Source organism: Galeopterus variegatus, unplaced genomic scaffold (assembly GCF_000696425.1).
Source record: "Galeopterus variegatus unplaced genomic scaffold, G_variegatus-3.0.2 Scaffold3588, whole genome shotgun sequence".
NCBI classification, from domain to species: domain Eukaryota; kingdom Metazoa; phylum Chordata; class Mammalia; order Dermoptera; family Cynocephalidae; genus Galeopterus; species Galeopterus variegatus.
Window position 1 is genome coordinate 29237 of NW_007729699.1, and position 19014 is coordinate 48250.

General features: G+C 42.7%; 1 protein-coding gene across 1 annotated transcript in view; it reads left to right on the top strand.

The window, feature by feature from the left end:
• Nucleotides 1-14922: 14922 nt before the first annotated feature.
• Nucleotides 14923-19014, top strand: part of CD38 (CD38 molecule) — a 51297-nt gene continuing 47205 nt past the window's right edge. The window contains exon 1 of the mRNA XM_008585472.1: nt 14923-15221. Coding sequence (XP_008583694.1) covers nt 14971-15221 — 251 coding nt within the window. The 5' untranslated portion in view covers nt 14923-14970. The remainder of the gene's footprint in view (nt 15222-19014) is intronic.

Here is a 19014-nt window from a genome sequence, read left to right on the forward strand (position 1 = left end):
CAATGTCTTTGATTCTTTTTTCTTTTTTCTTGTCTGCTTGTGTTATTTCAATCAGTCCATCTTCAAGTTCAGAGCTTCTCTCTTCAACTTCCGGAAGCCTGCTAGTTAACTCTCCATTGTGTTTTTTATTTCGCTGAATAACTTCTTCAGTTCGGCAAGTTCTACATTTTTTTTCAGGTCATTGATTTCCTTGTACATTTCCTCTTTCATGTCCTGTATACTTTTCCTCATTTCATCATGCTGTCTAGCTGAGTTTTCTTGTATCTCATTCAGTTTCTTTAGAATTATCACCCGAAGTTCCTTGTCATTCATTTCAAGGGCTTCCTGTTCTATAGGATCTAGAGTTTGAGATTTATTAATTTTTGGTGGTGTACTTTCTTGGTTTTTTGTATTTCTGCTATCTTTTTTTTATGTTTATTCATTTTGGCAGGGGGTTTCACAGTGCACAGGTTTGACCCTATTGGCTAACTAAGGTGTGGTTGTGTTTGTCAATTTGGTATGGCTACCTCTGTGACTGCTCAGTTGGCCTCTAGTGTCTTGTGTGTGTGGTTGCCTCGGGTCTTGTGCCTCTCCGGAGAGCCACCTCTCTGGTCACCTTGGACTCTGCTGGGCTGCTGGATCACGCATTGGCGGCCCCACAGGGTGTGTTTTCTGCCGAGCCTCCACCTCCCTAGCCAGACATCTCCCCGCTCTGAGAACGTGTAAATTCTTACCGATTACATTGCCCGTGAAAATTGACATATATGCTAGCCTCTTGGGTAGTTTCAGAGGATGGGAAGTCCAAAGTCCAGGGAACACATCTGGTGATGGTCTTAGTGGTCAGGGGTCTCACATTGCAAGATGGTAGAGCAGAGAGAGACCAACCTCCTTATTCACTCTCCTTTTAATCATGGTTTTTCTCTTTTTGTTCTGTTTTATGTCAATTTAATTTGTAGCCCAGCAAAAGAACATAGGAGGGTGGAGGAAAGTCATTTTTCCATCCCCAACAGAGTCTTCTTCAGTGTAACTTTCTGGGCCCAAAGTCAAACACCAGTTCCACTGTCCTAGTCTTGTGACTTTTGCTGAACAAGAGTTTTGCCAAAAGCTTTTACTTTCATTTAGGTTTATAGGATTTGTTGGTAAAAGAAACCACTTGTCACACTAATAAGCCAGTTTATAATATTTATTAAGTTACAGCAATAAGCAAGTAAACAAAGAAAGCAAGATTATGCAGGCATGTTAAAAAGAAGAAAAAGAATAAGAAAAGAATCATGAACAGCAATCCGGAGTCCCATTTGGGAGTATCCTGGGCAGTGGGCCCACTCCACGTGTGAGACTTCAGATAGAGGTTGGGGCATCCCACTTATGTTACCCAGCCGCAGACTGATAACATTAGCCTGTGTGCAAACATGCAGCTGTGGTTTTTTTATTAATGCGTGGATCTATTCTGATGAGTCTTTGGGACGTTCTTCACCCCTGGGAACTGGCCAGGTTCCCAAGGTCCAAGAAGCTCCAGGACTTACTTCCCTTCTTATCTAATGGTGACCAGGTGCCCACCCCCTAGGCCTGCACACAGTTTCTGAGAGTCTGGCACATAGCATATGCAGGCTCATTCTTCAGTCAGTGGCCTAGAAATGCCTCTGAAGCCTGAGCAAGACTATAAACCTTAATTTTCCCAACAACAAGATGGCAATCCTGTCTTTAAAAGAGGACAAAAGCATACATCTCCAGGACTGTTGTAAACAGTGGTCCTGTTAAGGAAAAGAACTTCTCCTCAAGCCTACCCCCTCCCCACCACTCCTTTCCATTAATATTACAGACTATTATTTATAGGGAATTTCTTAGAGATTAAATGTTTAATTTTTTAAAAACCTAATAATATCAGCATTTGGGTTAATAATATTAATGTCGACTGGCAAAGTTTTCATATGTATAAAGTATTTGGCATCAATGCCTACATATTTCTGCAAAATGAAACAGAATAAAATGTTTCTCACCTAAGTCGTGTGCTCACCACAACTCACATGCGGGTCTCTCTTCACTGTGACTGACACCATGGAGCAATACCATACAAAGAGTGCAGTGGCTGGAAAGAGTGCAGTGGCTGAGAGTCAATGGCTGGAAATAGGGGGACATGGGTCAAATCCCAATTCCACCATATATTACCGGTGTGTCTTCAGTTAAGTAAGTTACTTTACCTCTTTCTGCCACAGGCAAAGTTCTTAGTTATGTGCAACAGAACCATCTCTCAGTAGCATATTGCAGGATGTTAGGAAGCTCCAGAATCTCTGGGAGGGGGAAGGAATTAGGAAAAAGCCAAGAATAATGTCCAAATGATACAAGAGTCTACTTCCAAAACATCTGGAGAAAGGAACTGAAGCCTGTACCAGGAATGTGCTGCCCAAGATCTGACCGGTAGAACTCTCACCAGTGCTACCTCTGAAAATGCTGTGATGTTCGCCACACTGTTTCTAAATTTCTACAGTGGGTACATCGGAGTGAGCAGGACTGAAGCCATGTTGGGACCTAAAACTACAAAGGCTCTAAATGATCTTAAAAAGACACAGTATTTTTCTTGGCACACATTTCTCTGAGTTCTCTCTTTTCTTATGGTTATTTGATATTTTGGACCTTGGTTAGGGGGCAAGACGACTTACATGAATGTAGTTTTCATGATTTGCATGAATGTAGTTTTCCAGCCAGCCTGGAGCTGCAGACTTGTATGAACTACCCAGACCCTGAGAAAACAGACAGAGTCTTGGTGAGACTTTGCCCTTGAGACCTTGCATGAAGTTTCATTTCCCATGTTCCATTCCCTCATGGTTCTCTTAAAAAAACCCTCAATAAACTTGAGTCTTTGAGGTGGCTTTGGCCTGGCATTCTCCTTCAGGTTTACTGGAGGGATGGGTTAGCCTAACTTCTCTCCTCAGCTCACTGGTATTCCTGAATTAAATCTGACTTCCATTGTCACCAACATTTGACTTGGTTTGTTTTTTGTCTGGGGGTGGTCAGCTGAACCTGTGAGTAAGATATCAAATTTTGGGGAGCCCCCGCCAGGAGCTGAGGGTGCCCTGTAACAGGTACAGTGATAGTACCTACCTCATAGGGTTATTTTGAGTATTGTTAAATAAAAATTATAGGAGGCCATTGTTTTTGAACTAAGTTCCTACACTAGGCCTCAAAAGACCAGACAAAAAATCAAAATGGAGTCACCCTTGCTAAGGTCCACATTGCTAAAGTTGTGGTCTGACTTTCTGAGAAATCAGATGAAAGATATCACAGCCAGTTTCCCAAACGGGCCAGTTTAAATCTTCAACAGGTATGATAATGAAGTTTATCCTGTTTTAATCCTTACACAAAAGAGATAGCTTGAAGTAACGTGATGTTATTTTTCTATTGTTCTGTCTTCCTGTCCCCACCTTAGAAGAAAAGTAACTTTGAAATGAACAATCGCTTTTTGTTCTTTATGTCTGCTTTCTTCAGCTTTTTTACTGTCTGTTAAACTAACCTCCTGTGCTTGGCTCAATGGAATACTCATTCTATCTTATGGAATAATGTATCACTTGATTCTAGAATCGTGAAAAAGCCAATTGAGATCTTTAAACCAAATTTCTTCTAATTTTGTTTTTGACAGTTCAGGTGACCATGAGGGACCTGAAGGAGACTGTTCATGATCCACAAGATCGCTCGAGGAATGCAGAAGGCACCTCGAAGCCCCTCTTTTTGGGAAACACTATCTTCCTCAGGGAGCCCTGAGAGTAGTGAATCTTCCCAGGTCCAAGCTCTGCTCTCCTTTGCCTTTGAGCTCCCTGCTCTCCTTGGTTTTTTAGGGTACCATGGGTTAATTTGCTCTGTGAGAGAGCATTTGACTGTGGGGTACCAAGAGTTAGTTTGTACTGTGGCAGGGGGCATGACCTTCGGGTGTGCAGTGGCTGAGGAGTCACTGGCAAAAAGGTAACGGACAGCAGAACTCATCATTGAGTTGGTTTCTTTTTTATATTGCATGCTTAGGTAAGGGAGGCCTCAGGTCAGACAGAAACTGGAAAATCATTGGCTAAGTTGGTTAGGGAGGTCTTGGAGCCAAAAACATCTCAGCTCTGAGACTGTTGGGAAAATAGAATAATTTAGTCAGGCCCCCTTGCCTTAGGTCTGGTTGGGGGCATGAAGCACATTCTTTGTAAACGAGTTGTGTGTGGGTGGCCTGAGCATGTGTGGGGTTGCAACTTGGCTGGCCTTGACTGCCTCAGGTGTCCACCCCTCCCGGCCACGCTCTCAAACCTGTGGCTCCAAGGACCTTTTTGCCAGTTACCTAGATCATAGACCTGCCTGGCATGTGAAGGGTCTGGGGACCTAGCCTGGTGTGTGAAGGGTTTGTGACCCTTCTAGCATCAGGAATAATATTTTCATTTAAGTACCAGAAGGTTACTGCAAGAAAATCATAAGGAGTGTTCTCAGGGAATTATCGTTAGGATGTTATCACAGTGCAAAAGATTGAAAATATTTAAAAACAGGATAGTAATTAAACTGTGGTATGACAATACTATGGAGATTGTGCACTATTAAAAATGCTATTTATGAAGAATATTTTAAAACAAGGTAGAATATCTATCATATAAGTTAAAATCCTAGGATGTATATTCTGGGAAAATCATATATAGGAGGGTACTTTAAAAAGTTTGTGAAATAATAGAATTAAGACCCAGGCCAGCAACATGGAGCTGCCGCCGCCAGTAGACAGACCCTGGCTCCAGAACCTTTGGCGAGGGGAGTAGTAGGCCTTCGCCACGCCCCCTGCCCTCTGCACCGAGGCCAGCGAAGGAGCCAGTTGTAGGCCACCCCCCCGGCCCCTCTATCCCCTCCCCACCCCGCAACATCTTAGAATGTTAAAAAAAAATACAATCAAAAGACACATGAATCTTTCCACGAACCCTTTGAAGACCCCTTGTGTGTGTATAAAATATACTAAAATGTTAACATTAATGCTGAGTGATGACGTTATGAAGTTTTACTTTTTCTTTGTACTCATTATTTTTCATAATTACATGAGTGCAAAATTGCCATCGCAACCTGAAAAAAATTATTTATAGAGCTTGTTACTTTCAAGAAATTTGAACTTTGCTTTGACTGCTAATTGCTTAGTAAAATAAGCAGAATTTTATAATTTATTAGATTGAGAAAAAATTAATCTCAGAAAACAAACAAAACCCAAATCAGGTCAAAATAACCAAGATGTTCTTCAATAGGTGAATGGATAAATAAACTGTGTTACATCCAGACAATGGCATATTATTTAGCACTAAAATGGAATGAGAGATCAAGCCATGGAAAGACATGGAGGAAACTTAGATGCATACTGCTAAGTGAGAGAAGCCTATCCGAAAAGGCTGCGTATTGCACAACTCCAATGACATGACATTCTGGGCAAGGCAAACCTATGGAGAGAATGAAAAGATCAGTGGTTGCCCAGGGGTTAGAGGAGAGAGGCATGAATAGGAAAAGCACAGAAGATTTTAGGGCAGTGGAACTAGTCTGTGTGATACTGTGACGTCAGACAGATCCTTGTCAAAACCCAGAGAAAGTATAACACCGAGAGTGAAGCCTAATGCAAACTCTGGATGCTGGCTGATAGCAATGTGTCAGTGCAGGTTCCTTGATTTCAACAAATGTACAGCTCTGGTGGGGGATGTCCCTCATGGGGCAGACTGTACACGTGGGTGGAGAAGCCTATGGGAACTCTCTACTTTCTTGATTTTGCTGTGAACCTAAAACCACCCTGAAAAATGAAGTTTATTTAAAAAAAATAAAATCATAAATCATAATCATATTTTGTACAATAAAATAATATTCAGTGTTCGTATTTTCAAAGAATTCTATTTGGGGCTTCCTTTTGAGTTTTTTGTTTGTTTTGCTTTGTTTCCAACTTGCTCCAGAGGGTGCTGGGCTGGGGAAGTACCGCAGAGTTGCCTCTTAGCTATTCAAGAATGTGTTCCTCCCCCCAGCTGAAATATTTGTCCTTCAGCATCTTTGTGTTAGAATGTAAGAATGGAAAGGACAAGTGTCCTGGGGATCAAGTAAACTTCTTATAGGAAAATCTGTTGAGAAAATTTTGGCGTGAATTGGTATTCTAGGTTGGTTTGAAATGCATATACGAAGTGAGCAATATATGAACTTTGCCCATGTGCTTTGAGTGCGCTGAATTTGACATTGATGATTGTGCTTTTCTGTTGTTTTTGATATTTAGCTTCCGTTCACCCTTTTTCTAGTGATAATACCCTGATTTTTCTGTGGGGAGCCTCCCCTTGCTTCACTCTCAGCCCATGTTGGGCGCTGTCGCCAAGATCAGGCTGCAGCCAAATCTAATCAGAGCACCCAGCCTGGACACAATGATTGGCCCAGAAGTGGGACCAATCAGAGCTAATGGCAAGGATCTTTTCAAGTGATTAGAGTGAGGTGTGTGTGTGTGTGTGTGTGTGTGTGTGTGTGTGTGTGTGTGTTGCTCAGCCAAGAGGCAGCATAGTGAGAATAACATCCATTCCAGAGCCCACCGCTTGGGTGAATCCCAGTATCCAGTTCCACCACTGACTATTGAGGTGACATTGGGCAGGTCATTCTTCCTCTCTGGGTCTCAGGCCTCAGTCTCCTCCTTGTAAGATGGGACCATAAATCCTGCCTACTTTGGAGGGTTGTTATGAAAATTGAGTGAGCTATTATTTGTAAAGTCTGGCAGGTGTTTGTCTCCTCAGCATCTTCACCTGGATATGTAATTGGCATCTCAAACTTAACAAGCCCCAGATGAATTTTCCTTTCATAGCCTTTCTCAACTCAGTAAATCACAACTCCCTCCTTCCTGTTGCTCAAGTCAAAATCCATGAAGTTGGTTTTGACCACTCTCCTTGTCTCTTTACTCCATCAGCAAATCCTGTTCATTCTACCTTTAATACACCCAGAATTTAATCCCATCCTCTGATGTCAACCCAGTCCAAGCCACCATCACGTCTTGTTTGGGTTACTGCACCATGGCCTCCAAATGGTCTTGCTGCTTCTGCCCTCACCCCTCTTGTGTTTGTTCTCAACAAGCAGCCCCAGAGTGAGCCTGGTAAAAAGGAAATCAGAAGATGTCACTCATCTGCACGAGTGCCCACCGGTCACCCTGCCCCAGCACCCACACAGTTCTATGTCTGTCCTCATCTCCCACTTCTTCCCTCCTTGCTCTTCCTGCACCAGTCACCTTTAATTTGACCTTTGCTCTTCTTTGAACTCATCAGGCTTGCTTCTGCTTCAGGACTTTGCACTTGCTTTTCTCTTCTCTCTGCCTGGAACCCCATTTCCCTAGATGTCATGGCTACCTCACCTTTTTCAGATCCTGACCCAAATGGCACCTTCTCAGTGAGACCTTCCTTGGTCCTCTCTCTAAAGCTGCAATCCTCTTCTCAGTCCTTATCCCAGTCCCTGTTTACTTTGTTTCTTAGCCCTCACCACCACCTCACATATGCTATGGTTTATTTATTTATCTTGTCTATTATATATTAGAATGTAAGCTCCATAGAACTGAAATTTTTTAACTGCTGTGTACCCAATACTTAAAACAGTTCATGGGATACAGTAGGTGCTCCATAAATATCTAATGCATGAACAGATGAATAAGTGAATGAAAGAAAAAAGATTTGCATTGAAGTGTGATATTCATCAACAAACACTTTTGCATTTCTCTCTAGGTGCCAGGGACTTGCTCGTCCCTGGGGACATACTTGAGGCAAAGACTATTTTGCTATCCATTTATAGTCTAGTGGGGGACAAAGGTGGGGGTGGAAAACCTGCCCCCCCCCCCCAGTCAGGAAGCATATGGTGCAACTGGGAATCCATAATGGGAGCTTGTAACCCAGATGTGAAAGCTTGCAAGAGGTGTCCTAGAGGTGCGGTGTCTAAGCTGTCATCTGAAGGTTTAGGAAGAGTGAGTCACCAGGTGAAGGAGCTGGAGAGATGGAGAGCTGAGAAGTTATCCAATCTATCAGGCTGAGTTTACTTTGACTGAGGAAGTGGGTGAGAAGTTGATTGCTCATGAACTCAGGTCTCTGTCCGGTAAGTAAACAAGCAAGCCCACGAGGAAGAGCAGGCAGCTCAAGTGAATTAAGTACATTCTGAGCCATTCTGCCAAGTCCTACTTATTTTTGTTTCATTGAAAATACAGAAAAAATAGTGAATACAAGATTCAGCTCTGCTCAGCTTCAGGATGTGGGAGGGAAATCATGCAGCTCTTCTTTTTATGAATCTGACAGGAAAAAAACAGGTCACAGGCTGAGATCTGTTTAACATCAATGTGCTTTTCTGTTGTTTTTGATATTCAGCATCTATTTACTCTTCTGGGGAGGATATCCTGATTGGAGGAAACAAACACCTCCCTGCGAAAACAGGTCTAAAGCCTCCTCACAGCTGCCATGGGTCTGCACCCAAGAGCATGTTTTCAGAAGTTCCCACTTTGGACCATAAACCCTCTTTCAGAATGGACTGTGTCTGTCAACTCTAGGCCTTTTATTCTTCATCAATAATGTGGGAATCAAAATGTTTACATGATGGCAGTGTTGTGGGGCTTTTGTTCACAAAGTACTTGGCACTCAAATATGTTAGCAATTACTGTTGAAGGAGGAATAGAATTATCCAATTAATTGCTGCATCTCTCTCTTCTCCCTTCAACACCGTGCTTCTTTCCCCAGCAGACGAACAATAAATGCTTGTTGAGAGATGGGTTTTACCTGGTGACTCTGATGAAGACCTTGGATCTATTGGTAGATGCTCAGCCAGTTGTCGCTGAGATTGGAATGCAGGAGACTGAGCTGGTCATTCTGCAGACATTGTTTGACTGCCAGCCACGTACTGGGCATTGTTCTTGTGCTAGGGACACAGTGAACTTGGTATTTCTGGTTACTGAGGACAGGCAACCACCCTGTTCTCATGGAGCTGACCTTTTAGCGGGGGGACTGAGAATAGAAGGAGCCCCATTTCTAGAGGCTTTCCCAGGGAAATTAGCTGCTCTTTATCCATATACGCAGACATTCTTACAGCGAGCCTGAGACACAGGAAGATTACGTAAGATGCTCAGACTCAAAGAGCCACCAAGGGGTGGAGAGTTGATATTTGAACCTTGGCTCTGGTGTTTTGGTAGAAGAGACATGGCCTGGCAGGGACCATGTATGCACAGGAAACTGGAAAAAGCAAAATTAAAAAAATAGATATGTGCGTATATAACCACTTTAAAAGCTATCAAAGATTAGAAAAAAGGTTGGATGATACCAAAATGTTCATAGTAGTTGGGTTAGGGTTTTGGAATGGGGAGGGGCCGCAATTTTTTCTTTTCTCTCTATCTCCAGTTTTTATTCATTTACTTATTGTTTATTTATTTATTTTGCTTGCATTGTTTGAAAATATTTCCAGTTTTTATTTATTTATTTTATTTAATTGAAACATATTGACTGTACATATTTATGGGGTACAGAGTTATATTTTGATACATGTATATGGTGTATAGTGATCAAATCGGGGTAGTTAGCAAATTCATCATCACAGAAATTTATCATTTCTTGTAATGAGAACATGGAAACTCCTTTCTTTTAGCCATTTGACAACATACAATAAATCGTTGTTAATTTTAGATGCCTAGCCCTAATGTACACCAACAGAACTTATTTTTTAGTCTTGCTGTAATTTTGTGTCTGTGAACCAAACTCTCACTATCTCCCCTCATCCCTCCCCTTTCCCACCTCTGGTAACCACAGTTCTACTCTCTACTTCTAAAAGTTTAACTTTTATTATTATTATTATTATTTTAGCTCCCAAATATGAGTGAGGGCATGCAGTATTTCTCTTTCTGTGTCTGGCTTATTCCATTTAGCCTAATTTTCTTCAAGATCATTCACATTGCTATGAATGGCAGAATTTCATTCAGGTTTATGACTGACTAGTATTCCACTGTGTACATATACCACATTTTCTTTATTCAATTATCTGTCAATGGACATTTAGGTTGGTTTTAAATCTTGGCTATTGTGAATAGAGCTGTGATAAACATGAGCGTGCAGGAATTCCTTCAACATGATGATTTCTATTCCTCTGGGTGGGATTGCTGAATCATATAGCATTTTATCTGTAGTTGTTTGAGGAACTGCCATACCATTTTCCATAATGGCTACACTAATTTACATTTCCACCAACAGTGTATATGAGTTTCCTTTTCTCAGCATCCTTATTTGTTATTTTCTGTCTTTTTTATAAAAGCCAGTCTAACTTGAGTGAGATGATATCTCAATGTGACTTTGATTTGCATTTTTTGATGATTAGTGATGTTGAGCATTTTTTCATCTACCTGTTGACTATTTGCATATCTTCTTTTGAGAAATGCCTATTCAGTGCCTTCGCCCATTTTTTAATTGGATTATTTGTTTTGTTTTGTTTTTTTTCTATTGAGTTGCTTGAGTTCCTTATATATTTTGGGTATTAAAGGATTAATACTTAATATTAATTGTTGGATGTACAATTTGCAAATATTTTCTCCCATTCTGCAGGTTGTCTCTTCACTCTGTTGATTGTTTCCTTTGCGGTGCAGAAGCTTTTTAGTGTAGAGGGTTAGAAATCTTGATTCTCATTTGATTGTTAGAATAGCATTTTTAGGTAATGCATGCATGGGACAAAAGTCCTCAATTAAGGGACAAAAGTCCACAGCCAGTGAGCAAAAGCCCATCTAATCAATTCTAATTACTGTTTTGGGATGGGATTATGTATTTTGACTATTTAACTTACTGATTGTTATTAAAAGATATTGAAAGAGTTGCTGTAGGAAAAAATGTGAAAAAAATGTTTGCTAAGGGCAAGTTGTTAGTGGAAACTTTAGAGACAATTATCATAAGAATATAACTTTTGCTTAAATAATTTAAGGAGAGGTTATATTTTAGGTTAGAAAATGATCACAGTCTGATCAATTTAGCTTTTCACAAATTGTACTTGGGAATGTCACCTTGTTAATTTAAATGATGTTACTAGTTTCCATTGTTTAAACTATACTTAGCTATAGATAACTTTTGTCACATTGCCTGTGTCTTTGTGTCTTTTTGAAATGGTAGAATCAACTGATTTTTCTTGTGAAACTTCCTTGTCTTTGCATAAGAAAACAGAAGCTAACTTTGAATCAGGGCTGTACCCAGTTTTCTCCTTCCAACAGAGGAATTGCTGAGGTGCAGTCCGTTTGGGCTTCTCAGTGCATTCATGTTGCTTTGAGTAATCCTTTTTTTGCATCTCCATTACACAGAGAGAAGTGTAACATTTTAGTTTGATATAACTCACTTGTTTATTTTTAATTTTGTTGCCTGTGCTTTTGAGGTCTTATTCATAAAATCTTTGCCCAGTCCCATGTCCTAAAGCATTTCCCCTTTAGGAAATGTTTTCTTCTAGAAGTTTTATCATTTGGGGTCTCATATTTAAGACTTTAATTCATTTTGAGTTGATTTTGCTATATGGTGAGAGGCAGGGGTCTAGTTTCATTCTTCTACACATGGATGTCCAGTTTTCACAGCACCATTTATTGAAGAGGTTGTCCTTTCCCTAATGTACATTCTTGGTGCTGCTGTCAAAGATCAGTTGGCTGTACATACATATGTGGATTTATTTTTGGGTTCTTTATTCTGTTTCATTGGTCCATGTGTCTTTTTTTATGACAGTACCATGCAATTTTAGTTACTGTAGCTTTGTAGTATATTTTGAAGTCAGGTGTATAATGCCTCCAGCTTTATTCTTTTTGCTCAAGATTGCTTTGGCTGTTTGGGTTCATTCATTGTTTGAAAAATAGGCCTGATTTTTATAATGTGATGATATTACTTGAATAATTTAAAAATGACTGATAAAGTTGACCAAAGAAAGAAGAGAGCTTGAAGAAGAGCTCATTTTAGGACCAGCATTTCTACTAACTAGCTGTGTGACCAGGAGACAGTCACTCTTCCTTGTTATACAATAACTGATTTTGAACTTCTCACTATATGCAACATAAAAGAAAGTACATGCCCAGGACAAGGGGGTAGGGAACATAGCAAGGTCAGAGATTGGGGAACTGAATCTGGAGGCAAAACCAACATTTCTCATTCCCTTCCTTCATTCCTTAGTGTAGATCTGGGATTGCAAAAACAACCCTATGAATCCAGTTCTCCATTTTTCAGAAAAGGTGGAGTAGTGGGTGCTAGAAATAAAACTCTGACCGGCTACTCTTTCATTTGTTCAACTGGCTGGCATTTAAAGACATCAATGTGAGTCCCAGGATACTAAGAGAATAAACTTCAATGGCTGCTGATCTAGCCCAGAGAAAACTTCTGGTTTCATGGGGAGGGGACATCTAGAAGAAATTTTCAGAGGGTGCATCCTGGGCTGGGTGGTCCAGACCAGAGCCTCTGAGACTGTTATTGACCCAGGTGATTTACTGACGTCTATGTTATTCAGGTAGGAGTGTGTATAACTTGGAGACCTAACCCAGTTTGGTATCTAAATGGGGGTTAGGAAAGGCTTTCTGAAGAAGTTGCATTAAAGCTGAGACCTAAAAGATCAGTAGGGGTTGGCAAGGTGAAGTGATGGCATCTGTGAAGGCCCAGAGGTAGGGGAAAGATGGAGCTGGTTGGGGACACAGGGAGAAGGTCTGCAAGACTGGAGCATCATGGGGGTTGGGGACAGAGGTCTCATGGAGGCTGGAGAACCAGACAGCGGCTGACATGGTGCTCACTGTGTCCAGAGCAAGTGGGGAGGTAAGGGAATCAGAGTTTAAAAGTTTCATCTTTAAAAAGGGGGGCTTGAAGGAAAACTACCACCCTGGCTCTGTTGAGAATGGATGGAGGAGGTTGGGGAGAGCAAATGTGGGGAGAATGGTCAGGAGGCTCTTCCTAGGTGAGAATGAGGGTGCACATCACCTTGGACTGTGTTGATGATAGTGGAGATGAAGAAAATAAATATTTAATGAATAATATACAGACAGTATAAACCAACTCCCATGTGGATGTATGGGATGAGAGAGAGAAAGGAAAGACTTGGAAGTTTCTAGCTTGAGCAACTGGAGGGAAAAAGATGAATAGTTCAGTTTTGGACACAGTGAGTTTGCAGTGCTTATGAAAGCACTCAGGTGGAGGTGTCCCCTCCTCTAACAGCTCTCTGGCCCCGTCAAGACTTCCCAGCCATGAGCTCTCTCATCTTTTCAGTATCTTCTCCTTTTGCTCTCACTTCAGTTTCTGTGGGACTCAGATGCCAGGTACAATTATTAAAATTCCATCCTTGCTTAAACTTTAAATTTCCTTGCCTTTCTTTTGTTCCACTGTACTTACCTGTGTTAAGAACTGAATGGTGTCCCCCCAAATTCATATGCTTAAGTCCTAATCACAAGTACCTCAGAAAGTGACTGTTTTTGGAGATAGGGTAATTACCTTTAAAGAGGTAATTAAGTTAAAACAAGGTCATCGAGGCTCCAAATCTAATATGACTGGTGAAGAAAAGAAAAGAAAATTTGGACACAGAGAAATACCGTGTCAAGACACAGGACAAAGATGGCCATCTACAAGCCAAGGAGAGAGGCTACAGAAGAAATCAACCCTGTTGACACCTCTATCTTCAGACTACATCCGGAATCCAACTTTGTTTTGCCACCTTGTTACTACTCTGTTGGTCGAAGTCATCATGACTGGTCTCCATCATTCCATCCTTTCCCTCCTGCAGTTTATTATCAACACCAAAGCCAGATTGAGCTTTTACAATGTCATGCCAGATCAAGTCCTTCAGTGATCTTGAATGGTTTAAAAATAAAATACGAAGTTTAAATAAGTCTTTATCTTGTCGTACAGAGCCATAGATGATCTGGCCTCCTCCTACCTTCTGAACTTCTCTCCTACTCTCTCTCCCTCAATGCTCTAGCCTACAATTGTCTCCTTCCTGCTCCGGGGAGACAAGGGAAAGGGCTATTCTGCTCCAGATTCTTTGCATCTGCTATTCTCTCTGCCTGGAAATGTTCACCCCAAGGAAGTCCTGTGGCTTGATCCCTCACACTAGTTAGGTCTCTGCTTAAATATTACAGATATTCTGTTGAGAAAGGAGAAACAGGAAAAGTTACTGGATTATTTATTGAATTCCCATTTAGAGTGCAGAATTACTGCACGTCAAACACTGTTCTAAACACATTCCATGGACTCTAAAATTGCATCTCCTCAACAGCCCCACGGAGCAGGTAGTAATAGCTACATTTACTGAGTGTCTACCATGTGCCAGGCATTGTGCTAAACGCATTGTAAATATTAACTCGCTTAATCCTTATAACAACTTCATGAAGCAGGTACTGCTTCTATCCCTGACTTTCATCTGAAGCACAGAGAGGTATAGTAATTTGCCCCATGTTACCCAGCCAGAACTGGGTTTGAACCCAGAGCTTAGCAGCCACTGATGCCAGTTGAGAGGTGTGAGACTTAAATTGTGATTTCAAAGGTGGCTGAGTGGCATTCGTAAACGCTGGAAAGTGGAAGTAGAACATTCCTTCCCAGGCATGAGGCACTGTGTGCACACAGGTGTGGAGATGGACAGTCAGCCTTCACCCTTCAGGAAGCACTTGTGGCTAAAGCGTAATGTGCAAGGTTGATAAAGAAAGTTAGCCAAGGAATATATGGCTACGGTGTCTGTTATTCGGGCATCTGTAGAGGGTTAAAGTGGCTGTTCCTCCCTGAGATGGAAAGTCTGGGTCATTCTGCTCAGGAGTCTGGAAGGGAACAGCTACAGCACTTGTTGAAATCTTTTAAGTCTTTTAAACCCTTGTTGGTCCAGCCTTTGAAGAAGGGGGTGGGGGTGGGGGTTGGGAAAGGAATCCGAGAAAAGGCAAGTGAAAGAAAAGGGGGAGGTGGAGTTTTAGGACGGGGTGGGGGCACCAGGGCCCGCACTGTTCTTTCTTCCCGAAGATCCTGCAGCCGGCCCCGCCGCCCCGCCTGCGGCCCTATGGCCGACAATGAATTCAGCCCCGTGCCAGGGGACAAACCCTGCCGCCCGATCTCTAAGAAAACCCGGATCTGTCTCGGCGTCAGTCTCCTGGTCGTGATGCTCGCCGTGGTGGTCGTGGTCGGAGTCCTAAAGTGGGGCCAGCCGCACGAGCACTTGCGGTGGAACGGGACGGGCACCACCGAACACCTTTCCGAGATCGTCCTGGGACGGTGCTTCCTCTACACTCGCATCATACAGCCCGAGCTGAGGTGAGCTGGGCCGAGCCTGAGGCGCACGGTGGGCACCGCGCGGGGAGCCGCCGGGACTGCCGGGGACAGAGCATCTTCTGCTGCGGATCAGCCGGGAGCTCGCTGGGCAGTGCCCAGTGGGGAGTCCCGGGCTGACGGCCCCGCGCGCCACTGGGAAGAGCGGGCGCGTGGGCACCGGGCGCGTGGGCACCGGGAGTGCGGGCGCGGAGCGGAGCTCGTGGGCACCGGGCGCCTGGGCACCAGGCCTGCCCGCGGGGAGGGGAGCTCGTGGGCACCGGGCGCGCAGCCGAAGGACGCTCGGCAGAGATGCCCGCCTCTGCGCACGGTGCCCGGAGCCCTGCCCAGCCTCGGCGGTCACAGCCCTGCTGCGGGGACAGAAAATAACTCACGGGGGCTGGGGGATGCTGCCGTTTTACTTTTTTTAAGATTGTATTTGTTTGCTTGTGTATTTATTTCTTAGCATAGTCATTATTCCACACTTTCTTTAAGCCCTTTACCCGACCTATCCCTCCCCAACTCCCCTCTGTCCCCGCGTCTCTAGTATCCTCAGGTTTGCTGTCTCCTGAAAGTTCACCGCATTGTTCCGGCCTTTCCTTGCTTTCATTCTGTCATCTTTCTGTCCGCCGTTCTTAGCACCCGTTCTCAACGTTGCATGGGGTTTCCTCCGCTGTCTCTGTCCGGAAAGTGGCCCGCAAGGTTAAGACACCTGGTTAAGTGGCTCCCGGAGCCTGCGGTGGGGAAGAGGGCGTCAGAGGGACAGACACCGAAACTGGGTTTCTTCATTTATATGCAACAGCACCCTGATTCTTCTCATTAACAAAAGGATGCCAACTTTAACAGTTGAGATATTCTTTTACGGCACAGTGCATAACCTCCGTGAATCTCGACAGACCGTGGAAACACCACTCACACCAGTCTTGAAACCTTTCCAGACGGTTCCTCGCGCCCTTCCTGGCTCCTCATCTCCTGCACGGGGGAGTCGGTGTTTTTGACTTTCGCATTCCCAGGGCTCATTTCTCACGTGCTACGTAAAGCAGAAATGGGAGACATGCAGGGGGAGCTGCGACTTTACGCCCTGGGGTCGAGACTGCAAGATTTCGCTTCCCGAACACCCCGATCCAGCAGATGACCCTTAAAACGTCCGCGCTTCCCGGGCGCGAGCGCTCGGCGGTTCCGGCTTTAACGCAGATGCTGGGGCTCTCATTGCGAATTGTGCATGACCAGAGATTCCCGGGGGTCCCATTAAGTGTTTTGTTCACAGATGGTTAAATACTTAATTGAAAGAAGCTAGAAGTTGAGGCGTCCCTTGTGGTTGCACTTTAAAATATCAATTAAATCTATTGAATCCGATCTGAAGTGGTTATGATAACAAGCAAGCTTATTTTTATTGTCACCTTAACTTAATAGCCAAAACCATTTTTTTGGATTGTTCAATCATCTTCGGTAAATTCACACTATTGGCTAGTTTAGCACATGCATATAACAAGCTACGTGCTCCACAGAAATCACATGGCTTTTTAATTTTGTCAGGATGCATGCCCATTATAAAACACACCTGTGTACATATATGCATGTATACATTTCTTCAACGTATATATGTGTAAGAGTATATATTCCACAAAATATTAATAAATTGATGTTTATTTAAATCATAATCCACTTAAAAATTAATTAACAGAAGGACATAGCCTGTTAATATTTTGCTGAACATTCTTCCAGACATGTACACAAGCACACTTCCAAGAGCACTGGTGTTGGCACCGAGCGTGCCTGTTCCAGAATGTGCACACACACACACATTTCATATAAATGGGTTAGTAATAATATGGTGCTTACTATGTGCCGGGCACTTAGAAAACATCAGATCATTTAGTACTTTAACAACCGTATTAGGTAGTTACTACAAGTGTCTCCATTTTACCCAAAAGCAAACTAAGGTACAGGCTTGAGTAAATTGCCTAAATTTGGCTCCAGAGACTGAAATCTCAGCCATTAAGCTATACACATTGTGTATGTCTATAGGCAGAATGACAAGTTATTGATCATGCTAGAAACTTTTGAAATAGGAAGATAATAGAAAATACTACTAAGAACTGTGCTGAGTCAATAGGCTTAAACTGGAGCATAGGGTCACCTTATCCTTTGGGAGGTTTAAGAGCACAAACTCTGGAGTCATACTGCTTGGATTTGAATCTTGGCTCTGTCACAATGTGACCCTGGGCAAGTTACTTTGTTTCTCTGTACTGCAGTGTTCTTGACCATAAAATGGAAGCATAATAATAGTATCTACCACATAGGGAGATTAGGAGGATTAAGAGGAATAATCCTGTCATATAATAAGTGCTCAAAAAGTTACATATTTTTTTGGAAATACAGCATCACATACACCTTTCCACAATAATAAACATAGATCAAGGCCAGTCCTTTCAAATGGATGCCTAGTTATGTTAGTCCATTTCTCTTGCTCAGAACAAAATACTTGGAACTGGATGATTTATAAGAAAACAATATTTATTGCTTTCCATTTCTGAGGCTGGGATGTCCAAAGTCCAGGGAAAACAGCTGGTGAAGTTCTTGGTGGTGGTGACAGGGATGGCAGGGTATCACATTGCAAAAATGGCAGAGAGAGCAGAGACTAACCTCCTCCTCCACTCTATTTTTAAAGCCCACCATTCCTCTGATCACCATTATTAATCCATTCATTACAGCAAGGTCTTACAATCTAATCATCTCTTCAAGGCCCCACTTTTCAATTACCATAACAGAATTTCCCACGCTCAACAGTCACAGTGGGAATTAAGCTTCTAATATAAGGACTTCGGGGAACATAATTACATCAACCCACAGCACTAGTATTATATATTTAAATCACAATCCAGAAAATTAGTCTTCTGATGATGAAATTTATGTTGTTCCTAATTTTTTACTATTATTCTTTTGTTGTTGTTGTTGTTGTTTTGTCTTTTTTGTGACCTGTAAGGGGATCTCAACCCTTGGCTGCACCGTGCTCAGCCAGTGAGCAGACCGGCCATCCCCATATAGGATCCAAACCCGCGGCTGGATAGCCGCTGCACTCCCAAGCTCCGCACTCTCCCGAGTGTGCCACGGGGCCGGCCCCTATTATTCTTTTTTTTAACTTATGTGGTTTCTTGTGTTTTTGGCATCTTATCTAAGAGACCATCGCCAAATCCAGCATCACGAACACTTATTCCTGTGTTTTAGGAGTGCTGTGGTGTTTTTTTGTTTGTTTGTTTGTTTGTTTTCCTTTTTTTGTCTTTTTTACTGACCGGTAACGGGATTGCAACCCTCGGTGTTGCGCCTGCACCGCGCTCAGCCAGTGAGCGGGAACCAGTCTCCACATGGGATCTGAACCCTCAGCGGGAGCGCTGCCGCTCTCCCAAGCGACACACTTCTCCAGTGCGCCACTGGGCCTACCCATGTGCTGTGGTTTTAATTCTTATATTTAGTTCTGTAATCCACTTGGAGTTAATTTTTGTATATGGTGTGAGAAAGGGGCTCAGCTTCATTGTTCTACATGTGGCTATTCACTTGTCCCAGCACCATTTGTTAAAGAAATATCCTTTCTCCATTAAATCGTCATGAAACATTTGTGAAAATCCGTTTGTCATAGATGTGTGTTTATTTTTGAACTCTCAATTCTATTCTGCCGATCTCTATGTGCATACTTATGCTAATACTGCACCACCTTTTCTTTTTATTTTAATTTTATTTTTGTTTTCTATTGACAGCTAGCAATTGGCCAATTGATTGACCACAACTCTTTAAAGGTGGT